At 38.1% G+C, this 18444-nt stretch overlaps 1 protein-coding gene across 2 annotated transcripts in view; it reads left to right on the forward strand.

The window, feature by feature from the left end:
- arhgap36 (Rho GTPase activating protein 36) overlaps positions 1-18444 on the forward strand; it is a 49607-nt gene that overhangs the window by 21897 nt on the left and 9266 nt on the right. For both annotated transcript variants that reach the window (XM_067523335.1, XM_067523336.1), the window contains exons 2-4: positions 2311-2467; positions 9566-9634; positions 16567-16880. In XM_067523335.1, the coding sequence (XP_067379436.1) occupies positions 2311-2467; positions 9566-9634; positions 16567-16880 (540 nt within the window). The remainder of the gene's footprint in view (positions 1-2310; positions 2468-9565; positions 9635-16566; positions 16881-18444) is intronic.

Below are 18444 nucleotides of genomic sequence, written 5' to 3' on the forward strand. Positions count from 1 at the left end.
ATAGTTTCATGTGTTGGGTCTTGTGCCTGTGCTCAGTAACAGGATAGTAGTAAGCTAATGTTGCCAAATACCTTTGTGCCAAACACATCTTCACCTAATATAATTAACTGTTTACCAAGCATCATGTAAGAAAATACATTTGATGTGGGAATAAATTATTCATCACCTCCTGCTAACAAAGCATGAATAATGATGTGGAGTCAGGATGAAAGGCTGAGGTTAACGATAAAAAGCACAGGAGGACGAACAGGAACACCCACGGGAGAGAGAAACACACCCAATCAGATTCACAGCAGGTGAGGTGAGGAGAGGGAAGGAAAACAGAGATTTAAAAACAGTCAAAATGGGTTTGGTTTGTTGCTGGCGTGAGATGAGAAAAATAAAAAGAAAAAACATCTGCTTGCTTTTAGTGCACAATTATTTTGTCACCTTATCAGGCAAATGCTACCAAAACACACAAAATAAACGTTGCATTTTATCTTTTTAATTTGAGGTTTTAATGTATTGTGACGAACTGTGCATTTCTATTTATTGCTACTTCTAGTTTACTACATTTCTGTAAAAAAATATTGCACATAAGATTTATCATATGTGTGATAAGCTTAATGTGTAGAACATGATGTATTGTTAAAGATTTAAGCTGCAGTTTCCAGCCCACTTGGTCATGATCCCTTACAAAAATCAGCAGTGTTTACAAGAGGCCCATTGTCATGTTTAAGCTTCACCAAGCAAACATTTCCTGTCTAAACATTCCATATGGTTTCATTTACATTGACTGTTTGAGAAACCAAGAAATAAAGAGACTTGATATTTCAGCATTTTTACATTTGTACATTTACATTAAGACTCTTCGTTTTAGCAATCATGAAACTATGCACAACAATCACTGCTGTCCCCTCCTTCATGAGTTCAAAGCTTCCTCTGTTGTGTGATTGACCAGTTTACCATCTGATTTATGTTATGTTTTATAAGCGGAATTGTGTCTTTTGTGCAAAATTCCTCACATCTAACACTTTCATTACATTATGTGCAAACATTTAAAAAAGCCTTTTTATCTCAGTCAGCAATCCAAGTTTACATGAACTGTCAGTAAATTAATGCATTGAGATAAAATCGGTCCATTTGAAACCTGAGGGATATTGTCTGCGTGGTTGCCGCAGCAGAAAAAGCTTAAAATAATCTCCGGTTTTAAAGATTTTACGATTAAAACAGAGTGATCTCCATGAGGAAACTGGATCAGTGCAGAAATTGGAGTCGAATTGAGCCACTGTTCATGGCTCAGTTCCAAAACACTGAATCCCAAAAGTTATTAGCTGGATCTCAGCCTATCTAAGCATTTCTACCATTCAGATGAATGCACCCCACCTAAAAAACAGCATTTCCTAAATTGCTGTCAACATCCAACATCCAACATCATCCAACTGTATACTAAAGAACCAATAAATGTTTCACTGGACTATGGACTGGCAGCATTTCAGTGTCAAAGACCCCACAGACTTGAAGTATAACTGTATACTGTATCATAATAGTGTATATGTTTTTATAAGTTTGTATCTGAAATTGAGCAGACACAGTTCCAGACACAACTTCGTTATATAGTAGATGTACACAAACTATTTCATAATGCAATTCCCAGTGCAAAAAGTCGGTGTCACATTACAAAGACATACTGAATTATGTTTGTTGTCATGAGTCAAACTCTAAAAACACTTTACAGGCCTCTAACATCCTGACAGTGTAAGTCTCATTTTTAAGAGTAAGGTTGTGGCTGGGGAGAGAAACTAAAATTAGTGTTCATTGTACGGAAAATCCAAGGACATCAGACAAATAATGAGAGCAACACAAAAGAAATTTGTAATGAGCAGGCAAGCTAAGAATAAATCAGATATGAGATTGTGGTTATGCAGACATCAAAGAGAGAAGGAAAAGTTTTTATTTATTCAACCTGGAACATAGATTGACTGCAGCTATTGGAATTTCTCTGATAACACTTTTAGAAAAACTGTTAAGTTGCATTTTTCCCAGTGTTCAGGTAAAATATCCACCACGTATTTGCTTTTTTCGTCGTCTTCAAGAACTTGATGGTTGGTTGATAATGTTCTCTAATTACAGACACTTCAGATTTCATTTTTGTGTACTTTAGTTGCTTTAATGGTCAGAAGGAGCAGAAAAGTTGTTGTGATTCTGGTGATCTGGTGATTGTGATTAATGGTTTTTGCTGCCATGGGTCTGACGTAATCCTCCATCATCCTCCCTTTAATCTTAACATTTTGTCCTAAGTTACCATGAACTTCTCCCTCTTCTCGGCAGGGGGACCACACGTGGGCGACCATGTTGGGCCAGAGTGTGCGTTTGCAGCCCGTACCCATTCAGAGCCTATCGGAGCTGGAGCGAGCCAGGTTGCAAGAAGTTGCGTTGTACCACCTGGAGGAAAGGGACCTGGACTTCAAGATCAGTATCCCCAGAGGTATGAGAATGAGTTCACTGGTAATTGTGCTTGTTTGACCCCAGTGAATGCAAATAATGTTTCTTCTCCTTGAGTTGAGGTCTTTTCTTCCAAAGGAGATCCCAAAAGCTATAACATTTTCTGTCTGTCTTCGATTTGAATGCTATAACAATCAATCCTTAAATATATCATTTTATATTTCTGGGGCAGTTCTATCTTTCGAGAGAGATCAGAAGATAAAAAATTGTCTGTCAGTATGGAAATTGTAACACCACCACTAGGAGTCATTTAGCCTTGCTACAAATAAAAAGTGAATGCAGATTTTTATATTTATAAGAATTTTTAAGATTCTCATCTTGTATTGACATGACCTGTCCTCAGCAGGAATTCAGTCCTAAGGTTTGTGGTATAGTGAAAAGTTTAGACAGCCTGTGGGTAGCGAGTTAAAGCACTGAAATATCACCAAGGACCATTACAGAAAGGCATCATTTAAGGTCTCAATCTCTTTTGCTTGAACAGCTTGTTTGAAGACAGTGGATGGTGACTGGAGCTTTGAAACCAAACTGTCAGATCTCCGTTGATAAATGTGGCACCTTACAATGGACTTTTCATGTTTTGACTTGGTTGTGAAGCCAGTTCATGAGGACATGCTCACCCTGGCGCCAGTAATGATTTGACTGGGTGAATCCTACTCCTTTATAAACTTAGGTTGAACTGCCCTTGAGTGAGGGCAACTTTCCAAGTGCAAAGGGAGCAATAACAGAGTGTTTGCAAATCTGAGGAATTAGTGTGAATCCGGATGACACTGAGGATGAGCTAGTGTGCACATTCAACCCTTTCTTTGGTCAAAGAAAACATTTGGGGCACACATACTGTAAGTCATCCAACGCTGTCAGTTATTCTAACAAAGGGGCAAAGCATGGTGCATCATTTGTTTAATCCTCCATTAACGTTGCACCTCCGTTATGATTCAGTTTAGTGCTGACCGTTTGTCATCTGCAGGTACTCAGGGCACTTCTTCTTCTTTCTACAGAATATGGGGCTTGTTGGATGGATAAAAACAGATACAACTATGAGGATGGAATATTTTGGAACCAAGCAAAAAAACAGCCCATTTGAACTGCTTAAAGAAACAAATGCTGTTGTTTTTCTCTTTTGGGGAGTCTAAAAAAGGATGTTCACTGCTCTGTTAGCTATCTTTGCCTGTTATGGCCACAAAAAGAATCGCATGGGAAATACAAGAGCTAAAAGAACATTGTTTTCTCTAGATAAATAGCTTTAAAGAAACAACAACACTAATGGAAGTTACTGAAAGAGCCATTTAACTTTCCAACATCAATTTTAATCGGGGGAATTGTGGTAGAATTTTTAATCACACTGACCTTTATCTCAGATTAATTTGATAAACACAACCATCAGGGAGCACCATCAATTTAAATAACCTCTTATCCACAACAATAATCAAAACATTTGATAAAAATCATGGTTGGCACCTAGCATTATATTGCTGGATGAGATGCAATCAATTTGATTTATTTTTGCCCAAATGAGGACTCATGGAGTGGCAACAAATCAAGCTTTTTTATTCTATTTCTTCCATTTCCAATGTTTTTATGTTAGGTAGCTCCTACAAGTGTGGCTCAAACCTTTTGACTAATGAATGTCAAATACAATTTTCTTTGAATTGTTCAGGTAATCCTCTTTTTGAAGTTGGACTTGAAACTGACCCTCTTTTGCAATCTCTTGCATATTTGTCTTATCTCTCGGAACGCCAACGCACCAAATCCAGCCAACAAAGTGGGATATTTCCACTAATAAACTGTAAATCTTTTCAAACACCTCGCAGACTTCAGACGGGGAGGTTTTCTCTGGTGTTTATTGGGGCTGCAGAGTGACTGAGGTCAGGGAGATCACAGAGTGTAGAGGCTGATAAGAAATAAACACAGCTGATTGTGTGAATAATGAATGTGTGGGATCTGTCTGACGTCGTACTGCTGTGATACCACTTGGTATGTATGATGTTTTTCTCGGACTCAGCTCTTCTCTACCACACCATTGTTCTCTCTCATGATATTTAGCCCCCGACCTGTTCAACCCTGACCACATGGCTGATTAAGGCCCAGCTTACACACTGTTTCCAATAAAGTTCACAGTTGACTACGATAAAAAAGGACACAACCACTGTATGTGACTTTTTTAGAGTCACTCACATCCTAAACGTGCACTATTTTTCTATACTGATTTCCATGGTTTGAGCTTTGACAGGCACTTTTTTATTTGTCATCTTTGCTGTGCAATAATTATAGATTAAGCACCGCTAATTGTTTACCTTGCTGAACCAACTCTTTATAATCACTAAACAGTAGTGGATGTTAAAACTATCCAATGTTGGAATGGAAATTTGACTGGTCCACATTTCCTTCAGACCTGAAAAACACATTTATTGCTTTGATTTATTGTCACATTGGAAGGTGAACTGTTAACCAAGTCTCAGGTCTCAAACAATCTGGAGCAGGTTTTTCTTTAAGAGCTTCTCTGTATTTGGATGCATTCATCCATCTCTCAAATCTGACCAGTCTAGCTGTCCCTACTTCTGAGATGTACCCCCACAGCATGATGCTATTGATAGTATTAGCAGGTAAATGGCAGCTCCTGCTGTTGGCCAGACAAAGGACGTGTTTCAGCAGCAGAAACTTTTCTGTGGGACCAGGAAAATTTGAAGAAGTTTTATTGTCTACCGGTGTAGGAACCAGGGCCTTTTGGACCCGAGTTCTATCATCAAAAACGTTTTTTTTTTGGGAGGTGGTACTTTCTGAAGGTCCAGGAACTACTGGGGTGGGATCCGAAGGACTGAATCCTACTAAACACACTATAAAAGCAACTGTCATGCACTGGATTTGTCAACAGGCATTATTGCCTAATGTTCCCCGGCCCCTTGGTCCTGCTATGGGAAGGGAGAGCGTAATTCCCTAAACTTAGGGAAGGTCCTGGACTTTTTATCTGTCTGACAAACTCCTAGTGGGCCTTTCACTGGACCTAATTTCTGTCTAGCCACCCTGATGTTATTGATTGAATGATTTACTAGTGAAACCGTCGTCCTCGGTCAGCGCTGATGAAGTGACCATTGGCCTATAGTGATTCCCCTGAGCCTTTTTGTTGTTTCTTCAGTTTGACAGCCAACTCTAGGGAGGGTCCTGCTGCCTTCAGACTTCTTCCACTGACAGTTTCCGATTCCAGCGTGCTCCCGAGAGCACTCTGAGCTTTAGAAGTTGTTTTAAAACCCTATTAACATTGTAAAATTAAGTTCACACAACAAAAACACAAAGTTTGCAAAAAGTGATGGGAATCCTATGATGCTGAATTCTAGTCAGATTAAATTAAATATCCCTTTAAGGAAGTTTTTTTATTTTTTGTATGTGTATGTGTGTTTCTCCCATATAACCAACATATGTACATCCTGTGAGACATTACTTGTCCCTGTTCTGTTTACTTTCAGGAAATCTTCCTCCCATATTTTTTCTTTCTTTTTTTGACATCTATCTATGCTCTTTTCCCATCAGTTCAGAGTTAAATTTAAACTGTAAAAATGATGGGAAAACATGAGTAATTTACTTCATGCTCACTGCTTTGTGAACCTACACATTTTATGATTTCATGTTAACCTAATAGACACAAGTATTACGTACGTAATTTCTATATATTTTGAATCATGCATTACAAAAATCGGGGACTAAGACTTCCCTATATCAGGCGATATCTTGAATATTCCTGCTTCAACAAGTCCTCTGAACAAAACTAACAAATGGTTTTGTCCCTAATCCCGGATACAACCATTATGACTGAACATACCACACTACTGTCATCATGGTAAGGACAATATAAGCATTGGTTAAGGTTTAGACACTAAACAAATTGCTTAGGTTTAGGAAAAGATTGTGGCTTGGATGCTTCCTTTGGGTAAGGAGACCTTGTCATGAACTCGTAATAAAGGTTATAGAGCACTTGGAAATGGTAAACAAACAGTGGCCCACTAACCAAAAGCACTGACATGTTTCAGTGAAGCTCATGGGTGGCACAGCGAAATAAATAACATCTACCCACAACCACAGAAACCTTTTTACAGTACTTCTTGGCAGAGGTTACAAATGAATACGGTTAGTAGTGTTTGCAGAAGCTGACAAAATATTCTGTCATGTTCTTAGTGCTTCACTTGCAACTCCTAATGTGTGGCATCTAGACAGGGTTGGTGGATAGTGGGTAGGGAATTGTAGTGGGAGCTACTTTCATTTACTACCAGACTGACCTGGACTAGTTGCAAATGCAGATCAAAAATGTATGATCACTGTCACCACTATCAAAACTATGTATTGTATAAAAAGACTAAAACCTGTGTCAGCAAAAAAATGAATTGGATCCAAAAGCAATGGTGTGAATATTCTTCCCAGGTTTCTCCCCTGCTGTGAAATCACCCCAGTCTGCATGGCTTCTGTTACTGTTTCTCCACTGGGCTTCTTCTTCTCCACTTCTCTTTGTTACTGTTTTTCAATCTCCTCTATATTTCTCACTGTCTCTTCTTACTTAGTTCCCTGTCTTTCGTAATTTTGCCTCTCACTGTTTCAACTTAGGAAAAATCCATGACAAGTCATTTTATGTCTATACTGTATATTATTGGCAGGGCATGGTGAATTATTTGTGAAACGTGTCAGTAGTTGTGAGACAGACTTATTTGGTGTGGTCAAGGGTTCATTCTCATGCCCTGTTCCCTGAGTCGCTGCTCTACAGGGACTCGCAATGAACTCACTTTCTCCTTACGCTGAGCCTCTTTTCATTTTCATATTTTTCTGATTTTGCTCCAATTCCCTTTAGTCTTTCCAATTGCTCCATCTTCCTGATTTGTATTTTTTGCCCTTTTCTGTTTGTGCATTAATTTTACCAAAAGGAAAGCCAGAGGGGAACTTTTTCCATCTCGCATGTACCAGAAATTATGTTCTAAATTAAATTAAAACCCACCAGAACATCATTGTGTCATTATTTATGGTTATAAAATAACAAGCATCATCCACCCATTCCTTTTTAAATGTCTCAGACTTAGAGAGAAATACAGTCAAAAAATCATTAATGTCTGTTCCACTAGCCTTTCAATCCAGCACCATTTACTGTAAGTGTTTTTTTGTCTGTGCATAGTTTTTGTTCTACAATTGCCTTATGATGATGGATAATGGACATTAACATTTTTATTTAAAATGTATCAGTTTCCAGGGAGGGAGAATAGTTTCAGTAAAACTATATGTTCTACCAAGTGTTCCAATTGTGAATTTTTTAAACTTTAAACTAAAGAATTTATGAGTTGCTAATGCATTTCCCAAAAAACTGCAGAAAGTGTTTTCTCTTTGTATTTGTCTGTGAATGTGTATCATGTTATCATAATACAGGCTACATGTTCATGTGTTTTTGCATCCATGCATGTTTATGCATGTGTGTTCACACACACTCGCTTGTAGGAGATCAGCCTCAGCTGGAGGTGGCATGTGTGTGGTGGGAGGAGCGGTGCATTTGGAAATAAACTTTAATTTCCTGCAGTCATGGGAATTTGACCCCAACAGCACACATACTTAAACACGCATTCACACTGACACAACACTGTTTCTTCTTCTTTCTTCTGCTTTTACAAATTTGGGGGATTTTTTTTAACATTTAAGGAGAGAAAAAAGAAGATTTTCTATCTTGGCTTATTGTAGCTCAACACATATCTGAGATGGCACCATTTGTGTTTTATGGAACTCCACTCTGTCCTTAATAGGAAGAAGACCCAACCTTGAACTAATAATTTCTAAACAGCAGCTTGACTAATCCAAACAATTGCCTGTTCACCAAACCGCATCAGAACGGGAGGATGTAAATCTCAAAGAATAAACAGGACCCGCGTCAGAACAAAAACCAAAGTGTTAAAACAGATGCTACTACAATTGCTCTGTCATACACTCTAGCATATAGGTCTGTGTTTCCCTTAAATGCATCAAAATAACACGAGCAAGTGGGTGAGACAAAGCTTATAGAATCAAAGCAAATGGACACTATAATTAAAGACTGTAGCTTCACAAATGATAAAATTTTAGTTGTTTTGGTGGAATCACAGTAAATCAGACGAAGGCTCTGGACCCTGAGGAGAAAGTTACATTAGAATCAGCTCTGATGCAACAAGGTGGCGTCCCTAATTCACCACCAGCTGCAAACAGCTGCCCAGTTACAGAGATGTACCAAAAATGTTTGATGCCTTAAAAAGCTCGCTAATGCATTCCTGATGATAGGGCCTGACGAATATCATTATTTTAAGTTAATAATTTAATATATAGGATCTTTTTTATATTTCCGTAGTAGTTCTACTATCAACAGTTCTTCTGGATAGAAATATTTTTTTGCGACTAATCTAATTCTACATACACTGGAATATTGTTTTAATTTTTTTTAATCTACATTGGTTGTGCTTTTTTTGGGTTTTATTTCCTTCTTCATTACAAAATCTGTTATATTTAAAGAATATATTTTGCCATGGATTTTTTTCCTGAAGTAACACACCCTTAAAGTGTTTCTTTTATGTCTAGATTTTTGTCCTGTTCACATGGACGCGTATACACACACACACACACACACACACACACACACACATACACACACACACACACACACACACATCCCTTCATCTTTCATGTCTGAGACAGAACAACCATTAAGGAAAAGGGCCTATTCAAATAAACACCAAGGTCTTGCCCATTGAAAAGGTTTATTCTTAGAACTGAGGAAGAGGTACATGCTCTCAAGAGGAAAAGATAATAAGGGAAAAAGGTTGTAATGGGGGTGGTTTGAGTTGAAACAAAGAAAAGAGAGATGACTGAGTTGATTAAAAAAAATTTAGGGCTGATAAAAAATTTGCATTTTTGAAAGATGTTTGTGAAGTGATTCTTTAGTGGCAAATATTAACAAGCAACACATACAGTATACCAGGACTGATAAAACTAAACGAAAGACATCACAGACTGGACTAAAGCACAGGCTTTTTTGTTTAGGCTAAGGCACCACTAACAGTTTCATTCATTGTGACTTTTTCTTTGTTTCCCACAGAAATACGCAAACGGAGAAAATCTCTACGCAGGAGGTTTGACTCGTTTTCAAAGGAAAAGAAAGAGAGAGGTGAGTTCATCATCCGAACGCTGTCACCTATGGTTAAACGCATCTCCGGCCTCAGCCTGCCACTTTCTATTATCTGTGTTCACATGTGGATGTGTGTGGTTTCCTGTGCAGCCCACGTATGACCTGACACCCACACACTCACTGTTTGCTGCAGCAAATATTATTATCAAACACAATGTCCCCTCTGTCCGTTCAAACTGCATCTCCACTGTTGACGTCTAGAGGCTTTTACCACTAATGGTCTTACATAGTTGACATTATACTGTGTATATAAAGCACAAGTGGCTCAGGGCTGCAGACTGACTCACTGAGGATTCACCAAGCTGCACTGCATTCTTTCTGCTTCTTTCATGCTGTTATAAAGAGTATATTGAATGAATGCAAAAGCCCCAAGCAGCACTCATGCTCTGTCATCATGCGCATGCAAAGACATTACCTTTAATACTGGAAGTACCCTGCTCAGATATATTTCTTCACGCCAATATGTACTGTCAAATTAAAGTAATTCCTATGTTTCTTAACCCCATTCTGAAATAATAATGAGTTCATGAGCAGGCAGCTGAGACTATTTAAATCACTCTTGGCATTAGAATTTGATGATTCACTATAGGTATTGTCACTATAGGTCTTAGCCTCTGACAAAGTTAAACAATGGTCTAATAAGTATGTCATTGAACACAAAGGACAGGAAAGGTACTGTGAGTCTCAGCATCAGTTGCAGCATCAGTTGTTGCTTTACACTGTCAACATCACTAATTGTGAAGTTAATACTTTTCAGATGTACAGTAAATAGGACCATATGATTTGTCTACTTCGTTGGACTTCAGTTATTGCTCTGAAAGTCTGTTTATTCTTTGCTCCTTTACCTCCCTCCAGCTCATCTTCACCTCTCACTCTCTGTAAGCCATGTGGCCAATTGTCTGCCTGTGTGACCCCAACCTCTCATAAAGAGATGTTCTCTATTCTCAGGTGATTATCACAGCAGGTCAAGAAACGAGCCAAAACACACAACACAGACATTCCCACGGATGTCTGTGCAGGTCTGTAAATCCTGCCTCCAGCCTCTTACACACAGAGACTTAGCTGAAGCTAACCCTGCTAATGAAAACACAGAACATTGGGACTTGGCAGCATTCCTGCTAGCTCTGCTCCTGTACTACTGAAGGCACAGGAGTCAGATTACATGTAACTAGATTACATTGAAGTAACTGTAATCTATTTGGAGTTGCTTTGAGAGAAATAGTAATGAGTAATGATTCATATAAAGTAATTTTCATATACAGTCAATATGCAGCACTGCTAGGAATAATGGAAAAGACACAATCATTTTTCAGCTTTTCTCCAATTTGCCAAAGCTTGCAGGTTCTGCGGTGTAAGGATTTCGTAGGTGCAGAAAATCTCAAAGGATCATAGAGGAGAAAGCAAATATCAAGACTGAAATCTTAGATTGTGAATGCCAGGGTCCTAAAAAGCTACCGTGGAGGCCATTGTAATTGTTTATCATCATCATTATTATTCTTATTATTTATTATTATTATTTTTATTACAAGTAATTGTTATTTTAGGTTTGGTATTTTTGATTTAGGAAGCACATCCACAATTCTAATTTCCTTCAGGACACTTATGTTCAGGTCATTGTAGCAGTACACGTGAGTTTTTTAGTAGGTTTAGCTCTGTTTATGTAACAATCTGGAATAAATCTAATCATGTTTGAGAGGCCTTTTGATTCACACATTTCATGATCACAATCTAACTTGAACTGACAAATGCTAATAGAATAGAAGGAAGCTGCATTTGCAGATGTTGTTGGTAGGAAAAGGTTAACTAGAATTTACTTCGCTTCCTGTAATTTCCTTCTGTGTTTAGCCTGCATGTCTGGGCTTTACACAGAGGACACTTTTTTAAAGTCACTAAGCCCGATGCCCTGGAGGACCAGTTTATTATCCAGCTGCTTGTGTATTGAAAGAAAAACAAAAGTGAGTGCTGAACAGCAGTGGCCCAAACAGCAGCAGTTATAGTAAAGGAAGAAAGCAGTAAAAGTCCTGAACAATACCCACAGCTCTTTTCCTGTCTGAGTTATAATGTTTGTTTTAGCATCAACTCAGGAGGTGTACTGAGGTGCGTCGCCAGTCAAAGGGTGACAGTGAAATTGAAGAAATGTGGAACTGTTGACTGGTACTGCAAAGAAAATAATAATTCACAGATGAAAGTTTGTGTTACTGTTGTTTTGGAGATGTAAGGACACAGGTCTGTTGCCAGATCTTTAAAACACTGGAGCCACAAGATAGATTTCCTCCGTGCAACACAACCTTCAACTTACAAAATCTTCAATGTTCTGAGATGGTGAAAAAATAAATATGATGCCATCAGAAAATAATATTGCCAGTTAATGCTTTTTAAAAAAAGATGATTTCCCTTTTTCTTACTGCTAGAAAGATAAAGTTCTTTCTAAAGTTCTAAAGTGCTTTTATTTGTATTTACAAACTAATGTAGCTTTAGTTTTTTTAAATCTTATAACTTTTAGTACAGTTATTGATGATCTTCAGTAGTATATTAGTATTTATCCCTGTGTAGCAGTGAAACCTCACCCCTCTCAGATGCGTTAATGTTCCCACAGCCAGCTGTTAAATCCTCAACGATTCCCTTTAAACAAACACACTCCTCCAGTACAATCAGCTTACAAGTGTTGTAGTTGCTATTTGATGCCAGCAACTGGCATCCAACAGACTTCAGGACTGAGGAATACGGGCAAGCTTACTTAAACATTAACAGACGACGTCTGTTACATCTGTGGATGCATACAGCATGTTGTTCTTTATAGAGAATAGTGCATTATGCCCTCACGAAAGAATGAAAAGATAGCAGTCACTGCTGGTAAATATAATAATTGCTGCTGCTACAGAGGACATTCCTTACAGTGTGACCCCTGAAGGCCATTCCCTTTTCATGCTACATTTCATACTGAAACAATTATAACTCTGAATACATTCCTCTCCTAATAGGTAACAACACATTTAGATTGTCACGCATGATGGAACCATTTTACCTGTGTAAAATTAGCTTTTCGGCCTCAGAACCCAAATCCCCAGTCTCAGGGTTGTGTATTTTGATTTCCGAAAAGCTTTTAGGGGCCAGTTTTCAGTTCCCAACTTTACTGATCAAACACAAAACTCCATAGCCCCATACAGGTGGTTTATATGAGAATTGCAGCTAAAGCTAGACGTTTTTGCAATTTGGATTTACTTTCTTACAACCAGCAACAATTTGTTTGTGCCAAATATAGAAACAAACATGTTTTATGTAAAGAAAACATAACCCACTATTGTTTGAGTAATTTTCGTAAATCTATAGTGTGTACCTTTTTTTCCTTCTTTTTACTTGTAATATGATTCGAGACTTTTCATAATGTGGAGTGTGTCAAAGCTTTCTGTGACACAGACTCATTGAACAGCTCAGGCAGCAGTGAAGAAATATTCCGTTTAGGTTTTAGACTGAAGCGAGGATCAACCTTCGAACCAATCAGAGAATTTCAAATATTTCTCCTTGATTAGTACATTTTAGGTGATTCTCATTTTAATTTCCGAATGACCACTATCTTAAGAATAGAGCAGAGCGGAGTGTAGGGGGGAGGGAGTGGTTGAAACAGAGTGGATTGATTTCCTAAGTTGCTTTAAAACTTTAATTCCTTCATGTTTTACATGAATTGTGAATTGTTGTGAATACAAGTCTGTGCACATTAGCCCTCAGCTGCAGGACAAACCTTTAGCCTTTTGTGTAGCAGAGAAACTTCTGTGGCTACAGACTAATGCTAACTGGCATTTGGCCAACAAGGCACCTGTCAAGCAGCTTTTCTCTGAGCTTGATGCTCGACGGAGGCACACGTGGACTAGGGCTGGTCAACAGCCTCAACTCGAGCAGCAGAAACAAATGAATGAATATTAGGCAGAACCTTCTGTAAACACAGAGAATAAAGGAGGTATAGCCACAAACCCTCCCAAATTTCCATTTAGCTCTTATGAATAAAAATAAATCTTCTGTACGTGAAATCTGCTGCTGTAATTAACAAGGTGTTTCATTTTAAAGTTTTAGCCATCATCTATCTAAACTATGATTATTATCTACCAGCCTGACACAGCTTTACAACGACCGCCATTGTTTATCACAGGCAGATTTTAAGTTCAATTTTCACTGATTTTATTATGGTATATAAACCTTTGTCAATAGCTAAACCTGTTAATGAAGAAATCAATCAAATGCAATAGCTGTGTTTTGTGTTGATGATTCTGTGAATGGTGCTTTCATGTTGCTGTTTAGGTACTGAATAAACTTCTCACCTGAGCTATTTAAAGACAAGCCAATCCCATATCATTAAGGCTTTGTTGGAGCATCATGACAGTCTACTTTGGCCGACTGACTTGGTGTGACTTTGCACATGTGTGTGTGATGGTTGTCCATGTGTTTTCATTCAAACAACAATGCGTGTGTTCACGATTCTTTGAATGTGAGCTGAAACAGTAAAGGCCAGCATGCACCTGCGACTGTAGAGCTGACCTAGTTGGTCCTGGTCAGTGCCATTCTGGCTCAATGTTACCTTTCTTTCTCTCTGTGGGCTCCATAGTGTGCATTATCCTCGTCTTTACATCCATATCTTTTTTATCATATTCTGTTATTTTATGCACAAACTGTTAATAGGTCAAAGTTACCGTGTCTATATTTGTTATGTTGCAAAAATGCACATGAATTTTACTCTCAGTTGCCATTTGTGTGTCCAGTCTTTGCTTGTGTTCAGGTGCATCTCCAGCTGTGTCCCAAATGTTTTTATATCTAGTAAATGACACAACCTGTGTGTCGTTTAGACTATAACCTGAGTCTATTCTTGGGTATTTGTTGTACTGAGGCGTGTAAAAGAAGCCTTTTTATTCTCAGGACTGGCAGCGTGTATCAGTTGTTAAACAGTTTGACTCTCAGCTTAACAATGCTATCAATGCTAATTGGTTAGCCAGGCTAATGTTTCATTTATACTTGAAACCCACATATCAAATTGTGGTCAACTCATGCCTTTAAATGGAAACCTATGCAGTGTAGGAGGCTTATGGTCTACGCTTGCTTGATGACAAAGAGTTTACTTTTACGGTCATTTTCTTTGTTTTGAAAACTCAAAATAATAATTCAAATAAATCACAGCATACGTTAGGTTGTAGGAAAACACCTCTTTGTTGATAATTGGATTAATTTTTTGCAGGAAATCACTTTTCCATCATTTTACATGCCTGTATAATAAGATAATACAGCTTTTTATCAGCGGCTGTTTACTTCTTCTACAGCAGCCTCCTGCGAGCTGCTGTAAACTGATCCACAGTGTTGGAAACTAACACAGCATTCAAAAGCGTGGCTCGAGTCAGGGTGAAGGCTTTCAAAACAACGTGTTCACCTTTCAGCCAGGGGCTTGCACATAGTTCTCTACAGGAAGTGTGTTTACTGACTTTACTGACTGTTTCTCAAATGTTTTGAATATTTTATAACTATACATTATAAATGTATAATTATATTATATTAAAATGATCATTTTAATATTATTTTTATGTTTTCTTATACACACAAACATCAGTATGTCTTGCTCATTGGAGTGTTTTTTTCAAACACATCTAATCAGAACTCCTAATTTGAATTATTACATTGTTGTTCTTTTTTTTTTCTTTTTGTTTGTTTGCTTTCGTTGTTCCTAATATCTTTATTTTGCCTCTCTAACTGGATTTTTCCAAAGTGTTTTACCAGATTAGAGTGTGCGTTCAACTGTTGTGGTCATGGGTTGGAGCCAAGCAAAGGATTTGCACTTTTAGCTGACGTGCTGACCAATAAATGCTTGCGATGACCTCACTAATGGTGCATTTAGCTGTACCGCTGCACTATCAGTCTGAGAGTGCGATGTCTGGTTTGGCTGTGGCTGCTCTAATGAGATTACTTATTTATCTCTTTCTAAACTGCTCTGTCCATCCTTTCTGTCTATTCTTATACTGCTCATCCACCTGAACCTTTAACCTCTATCTCTGTATGAAGAGCTGTGTTCACACATTAATGAAACAGAACAGTCCTCAATAAGAAACTTGTACAAATGGAATATTTTGAATTCTCTTTTTGAAAAGGACAGTGTTTTGATTCCACTGTTTGTACTTCCAATGTGATTCACCAGAGAAGAACTGTCAGAGAAAACAGAATTTGCTATTACATACAAGAATGCGGTGTGCAGGTGGTGGTTCTGCATTACCACAGACTGGTCAGAGTCTCACCCTGAACATGAAAGTGGAATCATCTTCCTGTTTGGAGTTTAGACGGTATCAGCAGAGAGGAATGTGTTCTGTAAATACAGAAATCGCTGAGGGCTCAAGTTCGGCTCTAGCTACTGATTTACATCATCAGTGTGTTCAGACAAAAATAATTTATTTGCAAAATCTGTTTTTATAGGAAAAGAAGAGCTCATTCAGAGTTTGACCACTTTTCAAGACGTTAGAATTATGAAAATTCTGCTCTGCTCTAAAGTGTCTGCAAAAAGATTTAAGTGAGGAGAAGGAAAATATTTTCTACAGCATATGTGATGTTGAAACAGATGTTAAAAAAATAAGACTGTCATCTTTTCCATCTATTTGTATTTTAGTCTTCAGCCTTTATTTGCATGTTGTAGTTTATTGCACAGCTTTGTGCCACAGGATGCACATCTGTATGGTTCCTGTGCGTTCTCTCAAATTAAACCTGATTGATAAACACTTGCTTTGTGCTAATTTAGGAACACAACTCTTTTGTAGTTGTAAATGTTGGGATTTAAACTAATGAAACTAAACTAATGAAAAGTTTGTTAAACATTGTTCCTCCAAGTAGTTTTGTAGCTAATAGGAAAACTTAAAATATCCATCCTATTCCATCCCTTTCTTCCACAGAATCAGCCCCCAAGGCCTTCGGCATCCCGCTTTCCCAGGTCATCGCCAACGATCAGGCCTACAAGCGACGGCAGGATGCCCTGAAGGAGAGCAGGCGTGACTGCCTGGACCTGGAGGCCAGCATCATGCGCTTCAGGGCAGAGAAGCGTCAGTTCTTCAACGGGAACAAGCCGTTAATCAGCTCCTCGACATTCACAGGAGGAGGTCCCTGCTCCCAGTCTGCAAACTCGGTGGGACCTGCTCCCATCATTGAGACCCAGAGCAAACCAATGTCGCCTACGTTACTAGATAACACCAGCCGAGGACAGAGGAGGGTGAGCGAGCATTGTTTTCTCAGCTTGGGGAGTAAGTGAGTTTTAGAAAAAAGAATTTTGCTAAAGGTCCTAATCCAGACAGACTCAGGTATGATAAGATGATAACAGTCATTTACCCCCATAATCTCTGCACATATTTAAATGAAGGTATACTAGAAAAATCAGTATTGAAAAATGGTTTAAAACAGGTTCCCAAATTCCATAATTTGTTAACAGAAAAATCAAAATAAACAATTTTTTTAAACCCTTCATTTCTGTTCTCACGGAACGGAAACACTTCTTCTCAGAGCAGTTTGCTTTAATCTTTTCTCCTTGACTTGGATTTTTGCTTACATTGTACATTTACATTCAGTCACTTGTAAGTCGCTTTGAATTACTAAATGTAAATGTAAATGTACAGTACGTGTGCTTCTGTGTATGAGTTTCAGTAAAGATCTGAATCTGATAAACTGGCTGGTCAGGTGTTTCTGTCTGCTGCCAGGTTAAGTGTCAAGTTAGGTGAGATTAGTGTGTGTGTGTGTGTGTGTGTGTGTGTGTGTGTGTGTGTGAGTAAATCCTCTCTGGTTAAGGCCGTCACACCCTGTCATTCTCTCCACGCTGAATTGGAAACAGTTGTTAGGCTAAGACTGTAATGAGTATAATATAGCCACAGAGCACAGTAATTGAACCTGGACCAGCCATCAAGTGCAGCCCCTAAGAGTCAGCCACGAAATACTGAACACACCGAGTGCTGAGCCAGAGTTTGATTTTAGTCACAAACATTTCTAGATAGAATCTTTTTGCTGTCATGAGCCCAATATGTCCGTCTATTGTAGGGTTTAAGTTTACCCAAAAGTCATTTTTCAGGCTCTTCAGCGGCTGTTGTCCCCAGTGATTGTTGAAGCGTACACCTGCAGGCAGACAGAAAATAAAATCTGGTTATATACGTATAAATATATTGTTATACTGTATATGTACATACATATATACTGTTTATATATATAACAATATACATATATATAACCATAACAAAAACCAAACGAAATATGTTAAATAAAAATAGATATCTCCAAGAAAGAGGCTATGGAACATCAGTCAAGTTAGGAAGCAAAATAAATTATTCATCTCTAATAAAGTTTCAGTTCTATTTTGACAAAAAACAGGTGGTATTGTTAATAATGCAAATGCAGCAAATACAATGTGTTTTTCTTTTTAAACAACCTCAATTAAAAGAGTGATTGAACATAGCAGTAAATAATCTTGTTAGCTTGACATTTGTCCAAATCACCAGTGTATACGTTTTACATGTCCTCTCAAATGTTGGCTTGGGCTCAAGGGGGAAATGTTGGGTTCTCTCTATACACCTTTATAGTTTTGACTTTATTCTGTAAAGTGCCTTGAGATGACTTTGTTGTGAATTGGTGCTATACAAATAAAGTTGAATAGAATTGAATTGAATTGAATTTTAGGATAACTGGCATGTATAAGTTATTACTCTTACAATATGGGACTTAAGCAAGCGGTAGCATGAGACAAAGCATCCAATGACTCTGCCATTCCCATTCCTCCCTCTCCTTGCTCTGCC

The sequence above is a fragment of the Channa argus genome, chromosome 12 (genome assembly GCF_033026475.1).
Source record: "Channa argus isolate prfri chromosome 12, Channa argus male v1.0, whole genome shotgun sequence".
In the NCBI taxonomy this organism is placed as follows: Eukaryota; Metazoa; Chordata; class Actinopteri; order Anabantiformes; family Channidae; genus Channa; species Channa argus.